This window comes from Pongo abelii, chromosome 10, assembly GCF_028885655.2.
Source record: "Pongo abelii isolate AG06213 chromosome 10, NHGRI_mPonAbe1-v2.0_pri, whole genome shotgun sequence".
Classification (NCBI taxonomy): domain Eukaryota; kingdom Metazoa; phylum Chordata; class Mammalia; order Primates; family Hominidae; genus Pongo; species Pongo abelii.
In genome coordinates, this window is record NC_071995.2 from 5,522,697 (window position 1) to 5,546,506 (window position 23,810).

The following is a 23,810-nucleotide window of genomic DNA, read 5'->3' on the forward strand; positions in this document are numbered from 1 at the left end:
CGGGACCTCCACTGCCACCCTCACTTTCTCCCTCCAGTGGTCACTTACTCTCTGTCCCTCTTTCTGGGTCAGAGCTTCTGTTACTCTAGCCTGGGCCTGCCTCAAGTGGGGACATGCGCTGATCCCTCACAATGCCAGGTGACAAGGAGGGTTTTCAAGGCTGGCTTGACTGCCACTGCTGGTCTCTCTTCTCATTTGCACCTGTCTTCTTTTCCCTGGGCTCAGTGTTCCTGGGAGGGTGACACTGAGGGAGAAAGCTGTGGCAAGGTCAGAGACCACTGATTCGCAGGAGTTGGCCTCAGAACTAGCCTTTTTGCATTGTTCTAGGGGACCAGTGATCATAGATATCTATGTTGACGCCTGTGTTAATTTATCCCGACAGCCATTATTCAGTGAATCTCCTAAGGGGAAAAAATTCTCCAGTATTATTTTTTCTTTGGGCCAGGAGAGCACTTTCTCAGAGTTTTACTTGCAAGCTAGATATATTCTTCAAAGGCTCCAGCAGCAGAGTTCCCGTCTTGTTTAGTTCAAAAACAGCTCCTGGCCCCTCTCTAAATGGTCTTGCTAAAAACATCTCCTCCCACCCCTAGACCTGAACTTAAGCCTCAGACTGCTATCCTCTCTTTCTGCCACTGTGAGAGACCTATGCCTCTTTTCTCGTTGGCTTTTGCCTGCCCAGCCCTCCCCAGATCCTTGTACATCCCTAGGAAGTACATTCTTTCCACTCCACACACATAATTGTGCAACTTGTGCTAGGACCGCATTAGGCACTGGAGCTGTAGATAGCAATGAAATGTGGGCCCTGCCCTCAGAAACTTGAAATCCAGTGGTTACCTAGAGCTACACTGAGTTCCCTGATGTGGTAGGAAGCCCTCCCAGAGCCTTGTCCGTGCTTAGACGTTGACTTCACAGAGGTGGCTAAGGGGCATTTTTTCCGGCCCTAGTTTTTACAAGTCCCCTGGATGTTAACTCCTACTTGCTTTTATTTGCAGATTCTCCAGCCTTATGCATTCTCTCTTATTCCTAAAAATTTTCAATCCAGTGCTGATCATATGTTAGAGCTGTAGGTCCAGGAAGCCCTGCTGGGGGAATCATCATCTAGTAGGTGGAGCGTGAGAGAGAGGAGACTCAGGCCAGAGGGGCTTCTGAATTCTGGGCAAGTCCCTTCCCATCCTAGTGCAGCTATCCTTCTCCATGTGCTACTGAGCTGCCTTCCTTCTTGCCTCTCCTTCCCAAAGAGAGGCAACCATGCCATTCTGGGCAGTGGGCAAGGGCTGCTGGAATTGAGATTTTTATTTTTCTGTTTGGCATCTGAATCCTTCCTTTGCAGTTGCTGACATGCAGTTTTGTGTGAGATCACCCATGTCATCCGTCATCTTCAGGACACCCAGAAACTCCTCCTACCTCTCTCAGCCTCACACGCGCATCTTCAGTCCCCTTCTGATTCACCTTAGTTGGTCTATTGCTCTTGGCTCTGAATAAATATCTTTAAAGGGTACAGGTATCCATATGGAAGGCCTTCGGAGAAGAGTGAGCATGGAATTTATTATCCAAAGTGGGACACTCGAGAGTGAAAGGGTGAGCTGACAATAATGATGCCAGGACAAAAGCATATTTCAGGCTTCTTAAGAGCTTCATCCCTTTGATCCAGTGACTTTGTTTCTAGGAATCTTTTATGGAGTACCTACCATGAGCCAGGCACCATTGCAGGTGCTGAGGATATCAAAACACATCAAAAGAGAGCATACAGTTAAGTGGAGCAGACAGGCAAGAAAAAGGATGGTTGTAAAAGAATGCGGTAAGTGCTGAGAAGTCTTTCTCAGAGACGTGATGTATGAGCAGAGGGTCAGACAGTCAAATAGTAGTTAGCCAGGGAAGGAGAGGCAGAAATTGCCTTCCTGGCACAGGGAGTTGTCAGGGGAGCCCTGGCAGAGGTGAGAGTATACATAGTGTGTTTGGAAAACTCAGGTCCCTCGCTGAGGCTGCCGTGCACAGGGAGAGGAGGGCTGGCAAGAGAGGCGCCCAGGAGCCAGACGATGAAGGGCAGACGATGCTGAGGAATTTTAGCTTGATCCTGGAGGTTATAGAGAAGAACAGAAATTTCTCCAGCTGAGGAATGACCCAATTCCATTCCAGTGTGGGGAAGAAATGATAGGGAAGGCTGGGAGAGGGCAAAATAGGGTCTCGGAAACCATTTAAGAGTCTATTGAAGTAATCCAGGCAAAAGAGGTAGCATGGGCTATAGAGAAAAGGAGGGTGGATTTTGAGAAATGGGAGGAGGCAGAGTCTACTGGAATTATTAAAGATCAATTCAATGTGGGGGGCAGGGAAGAAAGGAAGAAAGAGGACTCAAACATGATTTCTGGTGCTGCCTTTTCCCAAGAGAGAAAATCCAAAAGGCTGGAGGAGGAGCAGGGTTTGGGGGAGGATGGTGACTTCAGCTTTGGATATAGCATCCTTGAGATTCCTCTGCAGTTCAGGTGGAGATGTCTAGTAGGCCATGGATGTCCCATGGATGTCTATGGGTTTGGAGTATAGGACTGAGGTCTGTGCCTGGAGATGTGAGCATAGACGTATCCACACATCAGCAGGGTGGATGAGATTGCACAATCATATCCTCAGATGAGAAGGGAAAGCAGAATGTCGGAGAAGAATATGGAAAGAATGCAGGGGAAGTGCTGGTGGTGGTAGGAGGAAGACCAGGAGAGGTGCCATCTGGAGGAGGGATCGGAGTGTCCAGTGATTCAGAGAGCATGAGGGAGCAGGGGCATGCCCGCCTGACTTTGAAATGAGGAATGATATTCTAGGTGGGGCTGTTTTTTTAGGGACCTGGTGCAGGTGGTGATGATGGACATAGGGAATGCTGCTCTCTGGGAGACAGCATGTGGCTGGGATCAGATAGTTACAAAGTTAGATGACAACTATTTTATTTCATTTCTCTAATACTGGCAACATCTGAACATTATCTACAGAGGAAGGAAAACCTTTATGGAGGGGGAGGTTGAAAATATGTCTGGACCAGGTACGGTGGCCCACACCTATAATCCCAGCACTTTAGGAGGCTACGGCGAGAGGATCGCTTGAGCCCAGGAGTTTGAGACCAGCCTGTGCAACATGGCAAAACTCCATCTCTACAAAAAATACAAAAAATTAGCTGGGCTTGTGGCGCATTCCTGTGGTCCCAGCTACTTGGAAGGCTGAGGTGGGAGGTATCACCTGAGCCCAGGAGGTCGGGGCTGCAGTGAGCTGTGATTACGCCCCTGTACTCTAGACTGAGTGACAGAATGAGACTCTACCTCAAAAAAAAAAGGAAGGAAGAAAGGAAAAAGAAAGAAAGAAAGAAGGAAGGAAGGAAGGAAAGAAAGAAAGGAAGGAAGGCAGGAAGGAAGGCAGGAAGGAAGGCAGGAAGGAAGGAAGGAAGGAAGGAAGGAAGGAAGGAAGGAAGGAAGGAAGGAAGGAAGAAAGAAAAAGAAAGAAGAGAAAATACATCTGGGATGGAGGCCCTGATGGAAGAAGGCTTCTGAGGAAATGGGTGTGGGTCCCAGAGTGTCGGTATAGGGCCTGTTAGAGAGTGAGTATGATAAGGTCAGCCCTGCCACTCAGAGGAAATTCTGGTTATTTTCACAGTAATCGCACTTCCTGGTTGACCCAGGACAGTCCTACCGTGCAGCCATTACCCCAACAAAATTATTGCTTACACCCCTTTTCACTTTTGAAAGTTTAGGTGATAAAGTATCTGGTCTCCTCAGAGTATACATCTAAGGAGATTTGTAGGTGGAGTTAGACAGCTGAGGGAGCTCCTACCTGAAGGACTCTGTGCAGCAGGAGGCAGGATCCTCTGTATGATGTTCCAAGAGGCTTGAGGAGATAGGAGCTGCTGTGAGGGGAGGGAAGACCTGAAATGAGAAAAAGAGCAAATTGTTGATCTACAGTAAGGGCTGAGCGGACCCTTGAGAACATCAGTTTGCTGGGGACCAAATAGTTCATAGGCCACATTTCCCCGTCTTTAGCAGCCTGCGTGTCTGCTGGGAGAACAGATGTATAAACTGATCTGAGGTTGGAGCTGCACAGGGCAGATGTGGCCAGAGGGTAAGGAAGTGGCTGGAGTGGTGGATCATGAGAATAGCACACCTGTAGTAAGCTTTGCACATGGAGATACCTGTTGCAGCATTGTTTATGGGAGCAGCGGATTCAAAATAGTAAATGTCCAACAAGGGGGTGTCATCCAGTAAATTACGGCAAATTAATGTGATGGAATATTATGTGGCCATCAAGATTTTGTTTAGGTAGAATTGTAATATAAGGGGAGAAAGCCTAGATTGTAATAGTAAGTGAAATAAGAAGGTTACAGAATGATGTATATTAAACCATCTCGCCTATAATGCATAGAGATTTTTTTATTTATTTTTAAAAGGTTGGGCACAAATATTCCATAATGATACCTGTGGGAGCTGATAGATGATATATTTTTGAATTTTTAAATTTTTCTTCAATAAGTTCATCATATTGCTTTCATAATAAGGAAAAAACATCTCTCTAGGAAAAATTATTTAAGGAAAAAATAAACGTAAAAAAAGGGTGTTTGTAATCACAGTTTAATTTGACCTTCTCAGAAAACCATTGTAGGGAGTTTCTATTCTCTAGTTTCCCCGGGATGGGGAAGATGAGCAGCATGGCCCTAGTGTTTGAGAACGTGGGTTTTGGTATCAGACATGCCTGGGTTTGAATCCCAGCTCCGCTAAGCTGAGCTATAGTATTGCCATGGTGTGATCTCAAGCGCTACCCTTATTTATGAGGCAGAATAATACACATCCCCAGTCTCTTCTTTATAATTCCAAAACCCAAAAAGCCCTGAAAACCCAGAGTCGTTTCTTAAAGTGACAGCAAATTCATTTGGCTGTAAAACCTAACCTGAATTGAGCTAGTCTTTATTTCACTTCAGTGAATATAATTTTTCAGTGGAAATAATATTAACATGTTTAATCATTGGATGTTCACCCAGATCTCACGGAGGGTATGAGATAATATGCAGGGTTCAGGTAAGTTGGGAACTACAGGATCTGCCTCATAGGGTTATTGTAGAATGAAGTCAGGTTGTGATTGCAGGGTTCTTAGCACAGTTCTTTCCAGAGAGTACGTACTGACAAAGTTAGTTATCATCACTATTGATTCTATAATTATTCGTGAGCCTTCACTAAGTATGGAGTGCATGATTTCTGCTTGCCCCTCTTCCCTCCATTTCTTCCTTTATTGGGATGTTTGAGAAGATTAAAGTATCACATATAATGAGAATTTAGGATGGCATTGTTTAGGACACAGGAGTGCAAAAATGGGAAGTTCCAGCAGAGATATTTTCCTGCTTCTTTTCTTATTCCAGATTTCTTGCTTTCTGGGAAATTAGCTGTGGGATATAATGCACATTAACAGGACACCCAAATACTTGAAGAGCTAATGGAGGAGTAAGCCTTACTCCCTTGATGACTGCCTTAGTCTCAAAGCACATGTGTTCATTATAAAATGGCAATGTATTTACACCATAGTTGCTGTACATTTAAAGGTTTACTGTGCTTTAAGCTAAAACTAGCTGGATATCAAATGTGTTTTTAATTGAAAAGTGGTTATTTACTGCTTTCCACAGGAATCCACAAGAAGATTTTTTTGTTGCAAACCCTCCTAGTATCCTTAAAATGCAATTCAATTCACAAAAATTGATTTGCATTCAACGTTTTTCAGAAGCCTAAATAGAGGCAAAATGAGGTCCACTTGCAAGATGACAGTTATTACTTCCTCCTTTTTCTTGGGAGCATCCATGCATTGCAAATTCTGTTAGTGTGGCGTCAGCCAACTACATTATAACATCACCAGGAGGAATTAAAATGTATCATGTTAGAGGATCAAAAGTTTCACATTCTGAATCAATGCCAGTATAAAAAGAATGTCCAGACCCTTCCGTCTGACTACAGTCGGCAGGGATCCCCGCCCCAGCAGCCATGTGACTCACTTCGCATTGTGGTGAGGGTCACTCGTGGCTCATACAGGCCTGTGCCCGACAGGCCTCCCCATGGGGCAGCATTTAGCCTTTTCAAAATCAGCTGAGGATCACAGACCCTCAGGTCTTGAAGGAACTTTTTGGAGTTTCCTCTATTAAACCCAGTTTTAATCTGGTCGTGTAGACCTGCATGTCTAGAAACACTACAGCATTGCTGGTAGTAAACTGAAATAAATCTTCAAATCAACGACTTTAACATTTTGCACATTGGTCCAGTGGCAGAAGAGCTCGTCTGTTGCCTTTTAGGAGGGCTCTAATCTTTTTCTGTTTCAGCTCATCCGGTCCTCATTGTCCCCTACTGTATGTGCCCAGCACAATGTCAGGGCACATTTCTGCACAATGTTGGATTCCGACTGATCCTCCTTGTTAATCCATTCGTTAGTGCCAAATTGCAGGGTTCCCTGCCAAGCCCGTCAGCACAATCAGAGCTTCTGAAGTCAGATACCTCAATTACATTAGTTCAGTTGTCTCATTAGCCCTCATGCATCATCCAAACTCATCATCAAACATGTTTTCCTTCATTATTGTTGTCATTTTCTTAATACCAGTCTTGTTGAAAAAAGATTGTTTTAGATACAATTTTGCCTGACTTGTTTGATCTCCAGAATACAATCCTAAATAGAGCCAAGATTTGCCGGAGAGAGGAGATAGCGAGTGAGGCTGGTGAAGCTTCCCTCTGGTTAGAATTCGAGAGAAGTGGATGCAGAACTTGGGCCAATAATGGACCCGTCCATCTCCCTAGTCAAGAGGACATTCTTGCAGCCAGAGGTGGTTCCACTTCGGAAATGATCTACTTTGTGTAAACCAGTGCATCACAGATACTGTTAGAGTATCTCACAGATACTGATACAGCATGGTCTGCATTTTGTAGATATGAGGACTCTCCCTTAGGTTTACAGCCGGATGAAGGAGCTCCACTTACCTGGTGATCACAGGCATGTGGTCCACCCTGCTGGGCTCTAGGACTTTGAAAATAGAGAAGGCTATCTTTTAGGAAGACTGTAGGATCAGGAGTCGGGAAGCAGGGATTCTGCTTGTAGTTTTACATCTCGCAGTAACAACTTTTAGCCCATCCCTCACCTACTCTATGCCCTGGATTTGTTGGCTTTAACATAGCAAAATCCTCTCTTTATAGTTTTCCTAACTCCATCTCTCCCCAAAAAGCTGGAGATGTAAGTTTTAAATTCCAGTCCTTGGCACATAGTAGGTGCTCAATCTCTCATCCTTCCGTCCTTCAAGATAGCTGATGGCTCAGCCATATATGTCCCAGACAGGTCTCCCCGTGTCTTTTGGGAAAGTCTTGTTGCTCTCAGACTGGCCTCTAGGCCTCACGTTTTCCCAGTTGCTCTTGCCTTCAGTGTTGGGTCGTGGGCTTGCCTCATTACCTGTTTCAAGGAGGCCTCTATTTCATCCCTGGAGCATCCCTGGGAGTCTGAGGCCTTTAAGGACTCCTGTGCTCTCAAGGAAAAAGAACTATAAGTAGTTCTCAGGCTCCCTTGATCAATTCAAAGTCATCTTCAGCTCTTCCAGTGCAGCCCCTCCAGAGCTGTTGAACGCCACCTTTTTCCTCTTTCGGGAAACCCACAAAACCTTGCATGGGGTTGTGCTCTGTGTGGCTTTCCAGCATCAAATTCACTCATCAAAAGATGCATCAGGAGGGTGGAGGGGGTGGCCCCTGGGGTGAGGGTCAAGCAAGGAAGGCCAGAATGCCTGTTTGCGTTCGCAATGGGAACATTGGAAGTTAGGGTGGAAAAACAATCCCACCGGCCTTTATTTACCACAGTGGGTAGCCTCGGGAGGAGGGGGAGCTGGGTGGGAAAGGAAGACAATAGAATGCTGTGTTGCCTTGCTGTAAAAGCTTGCTCTAAGCAAATAATGTGGCAAGCTCAGTCAGAGCCCTGTTCAATTAGCCCCAGAGCTTAAAGGAGGGTCTCCCTGCAGCTGTTGGCGGCGGGCGGGCTGGAGCAAAGGCAGGCGCACTCTGGGGCACTCAGGAGGCGAACCTGCAGGAATCTTGCATGGGAGTTGACCAGGGAGGGAGACCAAAGGACCCTCCAACCTGACCCCAGTCCCTGCTTCTTGAACAGAGGGCTATGGAAGGGGTTGGTGGGGCCACTCTGGGGAGAGGCAGTGTGGGGAGACCACGGAGGAGGTGACCAGAAAAGTGAGTGCAAACGTTTCATGCCGAGAGTGACCGACATATGGAACGTGTTATCCGGAAGGGTTACAGGCTGGAGGAGCTCCTAGAGTTTTTCAGGGGGTGGGGTGGGGGAGGGGGAAGCCTTCAGAAACTTAAGGTTTCTAAACAAAAGGAATTTGAGAAGGGTTGGAGAAATAATGAGAAATGCAAACTTGACCTAGAGTTTCTCCTTCCATCTCAGGCCTTCTCCCCTGCCTGTTCTCACATGTTTCCAGTTCATGGGGACCCAGGAAGGCCACTGGAGCCCTGTGCCTGACTCCACGTGCACCTCACTGGGGGTGTGGGTGGCGGGGTAGGGAGGACCCGCAGAGCTGGCTTGCTCCTCTGTGCTGAAAGGGACCCAGAGAGCGAGAGCCCTGCCTGGCTTTAGACCCCTGTGGACGACAGCAGGCTGCTAGCGCCGGGATGGTCTCTGGATGATTTACTCCGGTTCCTGCCCTTGCTGGAGGAGCAATTTGATGCCGGGCTGGGAGTGAAAAACAGACTTGCCCAGGGACTCTCAGTGGCCAAAGGGGAGGCTGGGAGTAGACACAGGCTCTTGATCCCTTCTGCTTTTTGGCATCTCCCCTTCTCAGCATCCCTTGCCCAGCACACCAAGCACACATGTACATACACACGCAGACACACACACCAAACAGATACACACAGAATAACACCACACCTACATGCACACATACACAGACATACATGCAGCACAGACACACACAGAATAACACCACACATACATGCACATACAAACAGAATAACACCACACACATGCACACACACACACGCCACAGACACAGACATAACACCACACACACATGCACATACACACAGAATAACACGATACACACATGCACATACACGACAGACACACACAGAATAGTGCCACACACACATGCACACATAGACATACACACACCACACACACAGAATAACACCAGAAACATGCACACACAGACATACACACACCGCACACGGAATAACACCACCCACACATGCACACACACACAGAATAACACCACACACACGCACATACACACACCACAGACACACAGAGTAACACCACACACGTGCACACACAGACATACACACACCACACACACAGAATAACACCACACACACATGCACACATGCATACAGACATACATCACACACACAATAACATAACACACATGCACACACAGTCACACCACACAGATACACAGAATACCACACACACACGCACGCACACAGACACACTCACAGAATACATATATGCACACACACACATACATACACGCACCACACAGAATAACACCACACACACATACAGACACACAGACATACACACACATGCACACACACACACCAAACAGACACACTCACAGATATACTCACAGAATACACACACGCACACACATGTATAGACATACACCACACAAGCAGAATAACACCACACACACACACCACACACACACAGAATAACACCACACACATATGCACACCATACAGAGACATACTCACACACATGCACACTACACACATGCACATGCACACACAAAAACATACATACACAGACATCACACATGCATACACATACACAACACACAGACACACCCACGGGCTTACACAGACACCACACACACATAGATATGCACACAGCACACACACACGCAGAGACAAACACACAGACACACTCGCAGGCATACATGCATGCATACACATACTATACACAGACACATCTGCAGTCATACACAGACACTACACACATAGAGACATACAACACACACACACAGACACGCATAGACACGTGTTGCGTGCTCATGCGTACACGAGCACGCGCACACACACACACACACACACTGCCTGACTTGTTTCCCACAAGACGGGTACTGGCTTGTTGCTTGTAGCCCTCCTGTCCCAGCCTGTGTTGGCCGGGGTGCCAGGCACTGCCACCCCTCTTGAGACAAGGTACAGGTGGCCTGTGTGATCACGGCCTGTTCTGAGAGCCTCTTCCTGAGCCAGGAAGCACTATGACACTGAGTGCCCGTGCCTTCATCTTTCCCGTGGTGCTGGGCCTTGGCCACCTGCTGCATCTACAGCACTCGCATGTTCACTTCCCTGGCAGTAGAAAGAAATGTAGGTTAGTGCAGGGAAGTCACTGGCTTTGGGGACGGTGGCAGGGTGGAGCGGTCTCTAATGTGAATGGAAGTGCACATGCCCTCTGGACCTACAGCAATGCTGGCTTCAGACAGGCCTTCTCTGCCACCTTTCCAATTTTCCCCAACCAGGTAGAAGAGCCACCGCCCAGAGTCTTGGGCTCAGCTGAAACCCCCTGTACAAGAAAGAGACCCCCCTTTCCACTGTGTCTCTTTCCTCCTCCCCACTCACTGTCTCTCTCTGTCTCTCTCACTCCCTGTGTCTCTCTCCTCTCTTCTCTGTCTCTCTGCCTCTCTCTCTGTTTCTCACTCTGTATCGCTTTTTTTTCAATCTCTGTCTCTATCTCTCCTCCTTTCTCTTTATCTCTCTGTCTCTCCCTCTGTCTTTCTCTCTGTGTAGTTTTTTTTTTCTGTCTCTGCATCTCCGTTTCTGTCTCCCTCTCTCGGTTCTGTATCTTTGTCTCCCTCTCTCCCTATCTCTGTTTCTCTGTCTCAGCCTCTTTCTGTCTTTATGTCTCTGTTTATCTCTCTCAGCCTCTGTATCTCTGTCTCTTTCTCTTTTTATCCTTTCTCTGCCTCTTTGTTCTCTGTCCCTCCATCTCTGTCTCCCTCTCCCTCAATATCTCTCTGTCTCTTCCTTTCTCTGTCTCAGCCTCTCTCTGTCTCTGTATCTCTATCTCTTTCTCTCTCTCTCCCAGTCTCTCTCTCTCTCTCTCTATCTATCTCTGTCTCTCTCTCTGGCACTCACTCACCCACTTACTTGAAGTCTCCATGAGCAGTGGGTGGCTTCGCCTTTCTGCTTCGCCACTTTGCAGTCCGACCTGTGGGGTTTGCAGACCCTCCGCTGGCGCACACCTTCAGGAGACCAACAGTGCCAGGGCACTCCCATGTTCTTCAGGGTTCCAGCCCCGAGTAGTTGGTAAACATCAGTAATCGTCCTAGAGATCCACTGTAGATTCCTCATCCAGGTACTGAATCAGGCCCTTCTGAGCAAATTTAATGGAACGACCTTGACCTTGGTGACATTACAAGATGATGCCTCACCTCCTGTAGTCTATTACTGATGGGCATTTAGGTTGATTCTATGTCTTCACTATTGTGAGTAGTGCTTCAGTGAACATATATGTGCATATGTGTCTTTATGAAAGAATGATTTATAGTCCTTTGGGTATATACCCAGTAATGGGATTGCTGGGTCGAATGGTATTTCTGTTTTTAGGTCTTCTTTGAGGAATCGCATTTGCGTTTCCAAACATCACGGAGAACACAGGTCTTGAGGATGTGCAGGAACATGGAGACCAAGGAATGAAAAATCCATCAGGTTGGAGGTGAAGTCACCCAGAGTGATTGCAGGTTTATGGACAGAAAGGAAAATGCTCTGATTCCTGGTGTCCATGAGGAAGGTGGATGCCAATAGATGGTGCTACACAGACACTTGTGAAAGGAAGAAGGGAAAGAGTCTGCCTCCATGGGCTGAGTGGGGCTGCTGGGGCCTCAGGCTTCACACATAGTGTGAGACATGCTGTGTTGGTCAGGCTCACCTGGGACCCCTGTGCCTCCCCCAGGAAACCCTATTGGTAGGTGTGGGCAGGCTTCCCTCCATGTGTCCTTAAATACACTGACTGCTCTGTGTGTGCCTGTGGATGAGCAGTGTAGGGCTGGTCATCTGGAGGGCTGGGCTTGGTTCCAGCTCTTGTACTGATTGATTGATTGGTTTTTGGGCAAGTCACTTCCCCCCATAACCTTTCCATTGTACCACAATCCTAATAGAGTTGGATGCCAGTTCCTGGGCTTCACAGGGACACAGAGAAACAGAGAGGACCAGAAAATTAGGCTGACAATAATAATTTCTTCTCTATTTGGTCTGGAGAAGACATGATTTAGGGTTGGCACAGGATAATAGAAGCACAGGGTATGTCAACTAGAAAGAGTCTTTGAAAATCTTTAGTTCAAGAATTCTAAATCTAAAATCTGTGGGACACTACGATGATTTTTATGGACTCTTTCAATCACCTTGAAATTTTTTGCAATATTTTTTCTTTATGGGCACATGTGTGGTTTTTTAGCAGAAGGATTCCTTAGCATTGATTACATTGTAAAAGGGCCAACGATCATAAAACAATTAATTCCCCAGCATCACGTTATGTGATTCATAACTGAGGGGTCTCCGCAGATGGCATTTGGAAATGTGCGGGTCCTTTTTTTCAGTTGTCACCATGACTGGGGTCACGATGGATATTTAGTAGGTGGGGGCCTGCGTTGCATGCCGGGGGGATTAAACTTAACAATAAAAAACTGTCCTGTTTGAAATCCCAGTAGCACCCCTCAGGAGAAGCACTACTCAGGAACTGAGCCCCCAAGATGCACAGTGATTCTCCCATGGCCACAAAGCTCATTAGTGGCAGAGTTGGTTTTTATTAACAGAACGAAACAGGGAATGTGCCAAGAGCCTACATTATTTTGTTTCTCATCATCAGCTGCAAATATGCTGCAATCTGTGAAAACAAAAGAATCAGAAATCTGTTCCACCTTCAACACTCCAGCCATTTTTAAAAATTAGTCTTTGGGTTCTTGGTTGTTTTTTACCATCAAATGAGAAAAGAGGAAAGGAATATTTTACATTTAGAGAAACTAAACCATAAACAATTGATCCCACTAGCCCCATATCACATAGATATGCTCTTCAGCTACTGTGAATTGGTGAGGCAAGCCTTAGACTGGAAATTTCCCCTTTATGTTTCAGAGGATCTGTCTTGAATGTCTCTTACTCTACAAAGAAAGAAACATTAATATACCAGCATGCTGCTTGCTACCTAGTTTACTGCAATGAAGTGGCAGGTGCCTTAGACTTTGGAGTGAAATTGAGAGATATTCCGCAATATTAGCTAAGAGTTAGGCCTGTGGGATCACAGAGACAGGGGTTTGTTCCCTGGCTCTGCCTCTCAATTGATGTGTCTTCTTGAGAAAAAGTACTTAATCCTTCGGAGCCTCAGTTTCCTCGGCTGAGAAGTGGGGATAATAATCGTATCCACAAAGATTAATTGAGATCATCCATGTGAAGTGTTCCACGCAGTCTAGCATATGGTGAGGCTCAATAAACGTGAGCTGTTATTACAAGCGATTATTATGACTTGTGTCTGTGATTAAAGACAGCCTGGGGTTCAGAGTGTTTGTGCCAAAATTGCTTTCAGAGGACAAGCTCTGGGTTGGTTTTTCAGTCTTGCCCAGCTGCCCAGAAAGAGTCACTAGAGTGTTTGGGGCTGGAGTCATAGTGTTTATTAAGTGCCTACTACACACTCCAGTTTTGATGGAAGATTGGTTTTTCTTCCTGTGTGCACATCCCCGCATCACTACATGAGTGGGTGAGAAGAGACTCAGAAAAGCACCAGACACACGTTTCTTCTGCCTCAGTTCCCTAGTCTGTAAAAGTACTCAAGAGCATGATGGTGGCCACAGGGAACAGAGGGGAGAGACACCTGGAGGAGCAAAAGACAGTCCCAGCTGTCAGTCTTCAGACACCATGGTTTTCTGGAGGAGGGATCCAGACCACACCACCAATCAATATAGCTGCAGACCACCAGTCAATATACCTCATCCTTGTGAAAGGCGGTTGTCTGTGTGGTGGCAGGGAGACAGGAGGGGCCATATTTGACACAGGCCTGCTGGCCAAGTCTAGAGGAGTCAGCCCGCCATCTGACCACACTTTCTGCAGCCAAGTCCTCTGCAGGCCAAATCAGTATGGTTTGAGTTTATCCCCGACTTGCTGCTATGGTTGATGCACACGAAAAAGGTTTGGCCATTGCCAAGCCAGCTGTGGTCTTGGTTTGGAAGAGGCAACCAGAGTAAGAATTGAATGGAAGGCATGCTTTGGGATTTCCCTTAGCCTTCAACCCTCAAGAGGAAGCCAGCTTCTTTATTCCACCATTTTGAGACTCATGCCTGTCTGGGTGGATAAGATAAATACTTTCATCATTATCATCATTATTATTAATTATAATTATTGAAAATCAATTACTCAGCAGCCCCTACCTTGTAATGGTATCACTTACAGTTGTATAGCATTTTGCAGACAACGTATACACTTGACCATAAACTCAACTCAAACATAAGCATAAATTTAAAACAAAAACGTTGACTTGGGCAGCTATTCTCTGAGGTCAAAGTTATTCTTTAATTCCAGCTGTACCTTCAGCTGCCTATGTAGCTGAAGCAACTTCCCCTTGTGTGTTTTCACACTTAGAGATTGGAGTAATCCAGACACAGAAAATGATACCAAAATTGAAACATTTCTGAACATTAAATGATTCAATAATTAGAAAATAGTTTCAAATTTTTCAAAATTCAAAAATTTGAAAATAGTTCGACTAGAGCCCATCCTCACCTCAGGTAATTACGTGGTGTGTGTGTGTGTAGGCACACAAACCCATGCAAGCACACCTGTATGCACAGAGGTGGATGAGTGTGAATTACCAAAACAAATACGACTAAATGCAGGATAACACCATGATGGCTAGTAGCTGGATTGACTCAGATTTTCTCTGCAGATCCTTCCTAGTCCACCCTCCTTCCATGACATAGGATTTTGTGATATGCAAAGGATGAAGTAAACCTGAGTTTCCTGGGGCTTGTGTCGGCATACCAAGCTCCTTTAAGATCTCTCTTTGCCAAGACGGGGCTAAGCCAGAGGATTCTTTGGCCTGGGGAATAACTGTCCTACCTTCCTCCCTGGAGCGGCTGGCGCACACTGTTTTGACATGTGCCGTGCCTTCCATCTTTCACGGCCTCGGGGCCAGAGGAGGGTATGCTTTGAACAATGTGAAATTCCTCTCCCAACAACTGTGCAAAGGAAACTCACAGATTTCTACCTCCATCTCGGTCCTCATAGCTTTCTTTTGGGATATAGGTTTCTTGTCTGTTCAGGGGTCCCTGTTCCTCACTTTCTGGCCTTCAGAAGGACAAGTTTCAATACTTCCTTTCTTAGGGAGGCAAGTCAGTCTTCTGAGGTTCTCTGTTTTATTTTATTTTATCCTAGAGTATGCCTTCACTGTTGACTGTGTGTCTTGTCTCATTTCTGCTGAGAAGCCAGCATCTTCTGAAAATTGAGGGTCTTGTCCTGCTTCAGATCTTGGGCCGAGGATTGACCATGTGTGTTAGTCAGTTTCAGAGCCCTGAGTTTTAAGTGCTAAGTTTTAAGGAGAGGAACAACAGTAGAATTAGATATCTTAAAGAACAGGATAGGAATCCACTTCCCTGCCCCTTCTCTCACCTAGTTTGACACTACATAGATACAGACCTGTCCAGAGTTCGGGGATTGTCTAATGAGGCCTCACCAAATACTCACAGAGAGACTAGCTGTTTCTCCTTGAGCTCACTGATGGCTTCTGGTTTTCCGTGATTTTAGAGCATGCACGTCAGCATGTTTTGGGGACCATCTCTGGCCTGCTTTCTGATCTTGGCTCTGTCCCTCAATTTATGTCTTTTTTGTGCTCCATAAGACAGGGAGTTTCATGGTTACCACTGCCCGAGAGGTGTGCTAAAGTGAATGAGGTAGAGGACGCAGAGCTAGGAGGGAAGAAGGTGCCGTGGAAACCCACACAGCTTTATTCATGTGAGCTCATTTCTCATTTACTCCTGTAGCAATTCCAAGTCACCCCCTCCCTTCATCCCTTTCCAAGCATTTCCCTCCCTTGTTGGTTTTGGATCCATCGTGCCCCCGGTGAGTTAACCTGCATGTTTTAGTTTGAATCTAATCATGCTATTTCCAGGTTGCCAACCCCCACGGGTGCTTCAGCCTAATTGGTCTGTCCTCACTGGTGTCTACAGCACCTTCCCTTTGAGCGTCATCTGTGCATTTTAATTAATCTGCCACTTTTTCCTCCCTCCTGCTTCCGGATCATTAATAAAGAGATTAACCAAAACCAGACCAATCCCCAGTGGAGGCTCCACCAGGATCTCTCTCTCCCAGCTCTCAGCTTTGTCATGGGTCAGAACATCATCATGTGGCCCCATTGACTAATTTTGAGGCCTCAAGACCTATGTTCAGAGCAAAGCCAGTGTGAATTAATTTCTCAATTAAGATTTGGGGAACAAGCATAGCCAGTCTTTTATATATGGCGTTAGTTTAATATTTCCACCACATTCCTTTCCCTTTTGTCATTCTACTTTAAATCTATCACTTTCCCACCTCTCTCCCTTTCCAGTCCCTGAACAAGACATTAGGGTTATCTGGCAGGATGTCTCCTGAGCCTGTAGCATTAGTCAGAGACCATGTCATAGCCGAAGAAATTCTCCAAAGAATCAGGCCCTTCTGGACACAGCTGGCCAGTGTCCTCTTTGACCCCAGCCAGAGAATCCATTTGCCTCCAGAGAGTATGGCTATACCAGAAATAATGAAATCTGTTGAATTTGCATATTAAAATTTTGGCAAATTAAAAACTGCTTTTACCTCTGCTCTCATGACTCCCCTCTGAGGAAAGCTAAAACAGAGCCTTTCTGCTTTCTTTGTAAGTCACCCAGATTTCTAGCGCTGGTCTCAAACCCAGGATGTGAGATGGTGCACTCCGTGTTCTGTCCACTACAACACAGGGCCTCTGCAGGCACAGGTGACCTGCAGATGGCTACACTGGAGAGCATCAGGCCCAGGAGGGACTAGGGTGAGGGAATTGGATTGTGTTTACTTTTGTGGGGGATGTTTTCATAGGGAATACAGGGAGGAGGACACAGGAGTGATGGCCTCAAATCTCTGCAAACTCTGCTTAGAGCTGAGGCTTCTTGGGGAAGGGCACAGCCTGCTGACAGCAGCCATCCTGGCTCCAGGCTTAGAGCTTGGGCTTCGCCTGGAAGTAAACTCTCTAGAATGTTTGAGAGCAGGGACAGATGGAGAGGCAGCAGAGTGTCATCATTAATAACATGAGCTCTAGAGCCAGAAGGTGCAAATCCTGGCTCTGTTGCTTGTTAGCTAGTTGTGGAACCCCTCTTTGCCTTGATTTCCCCATTCAAAATGGGAAATATAATAGTACATACTTCAGGATGGTTGTTACTAGGATTTAAGATTTATGTAAGCCGGTACCTGGCACTTTGCATTTTTATTCTTGGTGATCTCACCCCTAAGCAGTCTAAAAATTTACTCCACACATGTGCAGCAAGAGGGGTCTTTAGTTACACAGTTGGGAGGTGCTCCTGTGTAGGGAAACTGGTCCTGGAGAGGTGAATTGGAACCTGAAGGCTGCAGCCCCGTCTCTGCACATGACAGGGCAGACTCAGGTTGCTGGGGGCTCAGATTCTGTGCCACTGTCTACCCCAGCTTCCTTTTCCATGTCAGCTGCTTCTTGAATACCCCCAAAGCCCTCTGTGGATGCTGTAAACTGAGCCAAAAAGGAGGAGTCAGAAATTGCTCTCTTTTGAGTATTTTGAGGGATGGTGAAACCTTGTAGGAATGTTGCTCCAGGGACTGAGAAAACACCATATGTGGGAAAGCGTTTCTAAGTGAGGAAAATCACACATGCACGTCGGTCAGGATCTTGGAAAACTCTGAGCAGGGGAAATGGGCACTGGGGAGAGTGTAGAAAGGGGGTTTACTAAGGTCTTTAACAGGTCTTTTTCTAATTATAGCCAAGAAGAGCCTGGGGACCATGGCCGACTTCAGAGCCAGGGCCTGTATTTTCTTTGGGAAAAGAAGGCAGAGTTGATTGGCTTCCAAAACCAGGCTTGGCAAAAGCCCATGCAGGCTCTCCAGCCAGTAAGCGGTGCCTTGGGTAGGTCTCAATCGTAGCAGGCACTCATTCAGTAAATAGGCACTGAAACTCCGAAGCATGTCCAGCCCTGTGCTGGGAGTCAAGGATGTGTGGATGGAAAGGACATGGTCCCTGTCGTCAAAGAGGAGGCACACCAATAATAATAGCACAATATGACAATTGCTTAAATGAAGCTCTCTGCAGATGACAGTGACCCCTAGAGAAAGAGCATAGACATCCCCCTAAATAGAAGAACTCGCTGCTGTGCCTTGCCTGGATGGAGCTGGCACTGCCTTCCTGTTTCCATTCCCCACTCCAGGGAACTGGCCCACTGGGGGACTCCCACCCCAGACGTGGAGTGAGAAATGAAGGTATTGGTGGCCAAAAAGTGACCAGAGATCAGAATGCATCTATTCTTGCCCCCAGGGAATTCAGAAACACCACCTCTCCCTTGCCCGTGTTTGCTTTCATCATTTGTCTGTTCTCTGGGCTTCCAGTTCATAATATTCCTTTCTTCTCCTACAACCAGTGTAACTGGTCTGAGATCCAACCAGTCGGGCACCATGGCATCTGGGGGAAAGCCTTGTGGGGACCGTGTTGGTACAGATTGCTGTGAACCAGATGTGGAGGAGGGAGCTCGCCAGATGCTGGGTCCCTCGCCCATGTGCATCAAGGGCAGACGTGCATCATCTACCGTGGCCACAGGCCATTCAGGTTCATGTTCTCTAACATTTCTAGTGTGCTCACTCTGTGCCTGATACTATGCTAGGTGCTTCCATGTGGATTTAATTGTTTACCCCTCACAATAACTTTGATGGTGCACAAGCCATATGATTTTTGTTGAGCCTACGAACCAAACAGGCCCGTCACTCTCTGCCATTGTTTAGCAGTCTGACCTTAGACAGCTCACTTCACCAGGACAGCAGGCCTCAGTTCCCTTATCTGTATAAATGAGGAGGTTGTCTAGGGTCCTTTCCAGCTGCAAACCTCTGTGTTTTGGGGAGTTAGCAACATTCTTGGACTTGCTCTCTACGAAAAAAGCTAGAAGTCGATTATTAAAATGGAGTCCACAGGAAGCCTGCAGGGCTTTAAGACAGACTTCTAAAGAGTTTAGAAACACTCACCAGCCTGCAGATGACTTACTCCCACTACTTATTACAAAGTATCATGGCAAGTAAGAAAGAAATGGTCAGCCACTGGGAGAGCAGGCTGGGGTTGCGAGGAAGTAGCAGGTGCTGTCGTTGGGATCTTGGGGGAGCATTGTAGAATGGTCAGCTTTGGAACCAGGCACTGAAAAACAGGTGAAATTTCAACAGGAAAGGCAGTGCACGTGGGTCGTAGATTTGAGTAGCAGTGAGTGTGAACGGGGTTGGAGCAAGAGGGCTGTGAGCCCAGTCATCACATGGAAAAGGGAGGTGAGGGCTGGAGTGCAGAGAACCCCTCTCACTTTCCTCTTCTTCTTTTTCTTTTGTTTTTTTTTTGTTTGTTTGTTTGTTTGTTTTTTGAGACGGAGTCTTGCTCTTCAACCAGGCTGGAGTGCAGTGGCGCGATGTTGGCTCACTGCAAGCTCTGCCTCTCGGGTTCACACCATTCTCCTGCCTCAGCCTCCCGAGTAGCTGGGACTATAGGCTGCCACTGTACCCAGCTAATTTTTGTATTTTTTTTTTAGACGGGGTTTCACCTTGTTAGCCAGGATGGTCTCGATCTCCTGACCTCATGATCCACCCGCCCCAGCCCCTCAAAGTGCTGGGATTACAGGCGTGAGCCACCACGCCTAGCCTTTCTCCTCTTCTTTAAGCTGCATTTAGGTTGTCCTCACCTATAAGATGAAGGAATAAGATTAGATGGCCTCTTTATGTGGCTTATCTACTTCTAATAAACTTTGGTTCCATATTCCAGCCAGCACCCATAAAGACTCTTGCTTTTCCTCCTCAATCCATCAGCATCAGCCAGCATTCTCCCTCTCAGTGCACCCTGGTCATTACCTCACTCATCGGCACCTTGACTGTTATTCTACCTGGGACCTCCCGTCGCTAACCATACTTGATTTATTTCCTTAAGAGCGGATATCCTGTGTATTCTTAGCTTACAGTGGCTGAGCTTTTGGGAGGTTTAATAAATTGTTTTTCAATAGACTGTCAGTCCTAAATGATTTTATTGCAGCTGTATTATTCTTTTTGAGGGGAGTAGGGAATGTAATCCTAGTTGTATGCCATATTTTTTGTATTGTTCAAGTTGCATTTTGTTGGGCCTGTAATATTGAAGAAAATGTCACTTGTATGCAGAATAGGAGGGAGATTCCTTATGCTGTAGAGGAACCATTTTCCTAGGATAGTACAGTTCCTTAGAGTCATCTCTAAGGGTAAGCAGCAAAGCTAGAATCCCTCTCTTGGCTTTGACCTTGAAGGAGTCAGTTTTCCCAAAGACTAGTTCCCATGGAAAGAAGATGGTCTCCTTATCACAGCGGCAAGAGGAGGCAGTATGAGCAGAGTGCCTCACTGTTGTTGACCTCTAGGGACAAGCGAGCCAGCAGTATTTCAGACAAGCTGGGAAAGAGGCTCTCTGTGAGTCCTGGGAGCGAGTGAGCACTGGCAGGCTCAGAAATAGGTGCTGGTTAGCAGGACTGCTTTTCTGTTTCTTGTGTCGGCTTTGTTCATTTCCTCTCTATTTTCCCCCTGGACTTAGTACTAAGTCTTTCCGAAAATACCAAAGGTGAACCAGGGGAAGAGTTTTTATTTTCCATGTTTAGACAGAACTGTAAAGAGGAAATGATGTACCCCGCTGGGAGCCAGTGAGGTGGCAGCGATGGTAATTAAGGAGTGAATATCTCAAGGAGGTGGACGAATCAGGGAGATCACTAGCTCAGCTGCCCCTCTCCACCTGGAGCATCTCCTTCCAGCGCTAACCCTCAGAAGATCTGGGCTTTGCTCTAGTGAGGGAGAGACTAGCAATGAAGGTATCTTGAGATCAGCACTGTAATTCCACCAGGACTCCACAGGAGCCCAGTGTTAAGCTTCCACTACGGCAACAGAATGAGAGCGTGGATGGGCTGAAATAACCACTAAAAGGAACATTTTGTAGCAGAAATGTTAAAAATCTAAAGGAGGCAAGTGAATCAACAATGACTCTTCTATTCTGAGCAAGTCCAGCCCATTTATGTAAGGTGGTTATTCTGCATCTCTGTCTTCTGCAAGTAGTGCTGTGGCAGAGCTGTGTTTTGTGGAGAGGGTCCCTGGGGATGGAGCAGATCAGTTGATGATGCGTGTCTAGCAGAAAGCTCAGCAGAGCACCCTGGAACGCAGGCCCTCTCGCAGAGTGGGTAGTCGCCCTACATGTTCATTTCCAAGGGCAGGAGAATAGACTGCTCCAGCTGCGGCCTGGCCAGGGATGACCCCACATCTGACACTGCAATATGGGGGCAACTGAACCAGTCCTCAGCCTCAGTGTGTTCCAGGGGCTGCAGCTAGGGAGCAGTCGAACTCTTTCTTGAGACAATTACAAGGCCACCGCTGCTGCTGCTGAAGGGAAGTTACTCCATGTTCACAATTCTCAGGTTTGAAGTTTTCATGCTTTGCCAAGGTAGAGTGAATCATGCGTCTTTGCAGGCTCAAGGGATGTTTAAAGAAGCGGTAGGACATCGTCCACCCACAAGCAGAGACTGCAGGATAAAGCAGACATCGAATGTAAATACAACCCGCGCAAAAAGCAGAGTCAGCAGACCTGGAGTGCATTCCACAGTATTTCCCGGGGGTGGGGGAAAGAAATCACCTCTTCAAAATGTCCAGAGGGGAGTTGCGTTGCTTACCTGGGGGGCGGTACCCTCTCTCCTGCCCTCACAGGGCTACTCAGCCTCAGGTAGCTGGTGCCAGAATAACACAGACTCAGCTGCCACAGCCTGCTCTTAACACCTGTGTTTCCTTTTCAGCTCTTACAGGTGAACAAGGTGATGTCCATCTTGTTTTATGTGATATTTCTCGCTTATCTCCGTGGCATCCAAGGTAACAACATGGATCAAAGGAGTTTGCCAGAAGACTCGCTCAATTCCCTGATTATTAAGCTGATCCAGGCGGATATTTTGAAAAACAAGCTCTCCAAGCAGATGGTGGACGTTAAGGAAAATTACCAGAGCACCCTGCCCAAAGCAGAGGCTCCCCGAGAGCCGGAGCGGGGAGAGCCCGCCAAGTCCGAATTCCAGCCAGTGATTGCAATGGACACCGAACTGCTGCGACAACAGAGACGCTACAACTCACCGCGGGTCCTGCTGAGCGACAGCACCCCCTTGGAGCCCCCGCCCTTGTATCTCATGGAGGATTACGTGGGCAACCCCGTGGTGGCGAACAGAACATCACGGCGGAAACGGTACGCGGAGCATAAGAGTCACCGAGGGGAGTACTCGGTATGTGACAGTGAGAGTCTGTGGGTGACCGACAAGTCATCTGCCATCGACATTCGGGGACACCAGGTCACGGTGCTGGGGGAGATCAAAACGGGCAACTCTCCCGTCAAACAATATTTTTATGAAACGCGATGTAAGGAAGCCAGGCCAGTCAAAAACGGTTGCAGGGGCATTGATGATAAACACTGGAACTCTCAGTGCAAAACGTCCCAAACCTACGTCCGAGCACTGACTTCAGAAAACAATAAACTCGTGGGCTGGCGGTGGATACGGATAGACACGTCCTGTGTGTGTGCCTTGTCGAGAAAAATCGGAAGAACATGAACTGGCATCTCTCCCCATATATAAATTATTACTTTAAATTATATGATATGCATGTAGCATATAAATGTTTATATTGTTTTTATATATTATAAGTTGACCTTTATTTATTAAACTTCAGCAACCCTACAGTATATAAGCTTTTTTCTCAATAAAATCAGTGTGCTTGCCTTCCCTCAGGCCTCTCCCATCTGTTAAAACTTGTTTTGTGATCCGGCTCTCAGGAGTCACTCTGTAAAATCTGTGTACACCAGTATTTTGCATTCAGTATTGTCAAGGCCATGACTGTCATTTTAGTAAACTTGTTAAAATCAGATGATGTCAGAGTTGTGTATAAACACAGTTATATCCCTCTTCTGGTACATTTAATGTTGGGTTAATGAATTAAAAGAACTGTTATGGCCTCCACTGAAAATGATACCCTGTAGCTCTGGCCAGCAAGTTCTATATCAAAATCTCTGCTGTTAGCTTGGAAAATTAGAATTATGATTTGCTCCAATGTTATGGTCCTGGAACAATAACAACGACCCTGGCAATTTTAGTTTTGGAAGTTTCTTTGCAGCACATTTGTCATTTTGGGGTTTGGGGTCGTTTAAGTGTTGAATTTTTTTGTTTTGGCTTTGGTTTTTGTTTTGCTTTTTGCAAGTGGTTTCATCTTTTTAGGCACATAGGAATTTTTTTAAACTATTTGTAACAGAATAATTGCATGACTACCCAGAAGCAAACTGAAACGGATCGTGAATCATCTATACATAGAGGATAAATTTATTTATGGCTGACTGTCAGCCTGTGACCACCCCTCCTCACCTGCCAGCCCCTTCTAGAGACGTGAGCAGAGTTGGAAAGTGCTAGGGCTTTGGAGTCGGACCTGGGTTCCAGTTCCAGCTCCTCCCCTGTGAGCTTCTCCAGGTTTTAGAGACTCTCCGAGCCTGTGCTTCCTAGGGTCAGAGTCAGACAGGGGTCCTTGCCTACGTCCGAGGAAGGTTAT

The 23,810-nt window shown here is 46.6% G+C and overlaps 1 protein-coding gene across 3 annotated transcripts in view; it reads left to right on the forward strand.

Annotated features, from left to right (window-relative positions):
- NTF3 (neurotrophin 3) overlaps positions 1–22,996 on the forward strand; it is a 65,531-nt gene extending 42,535 nt beyond the window's left edge. For all 3 annotated transcript variants that reach the window (XM_054526732.2, XM_002822796.4, XM_054526731.2), the window contains exon 2: positions 22,031–22,996. In XM_054526732.2, coding sequence (XP_054382707.1) covers positions 22,031–22,825 — 795 coding nt within the window. In that variant the 3' untranslated portion in view covers positions 22,826–22,996. The remainder of the gene's footprint in view (positions 1–22,030) is intronic.
- Positions 22,997–23,810: the final 814 nt, after the last annotated feature.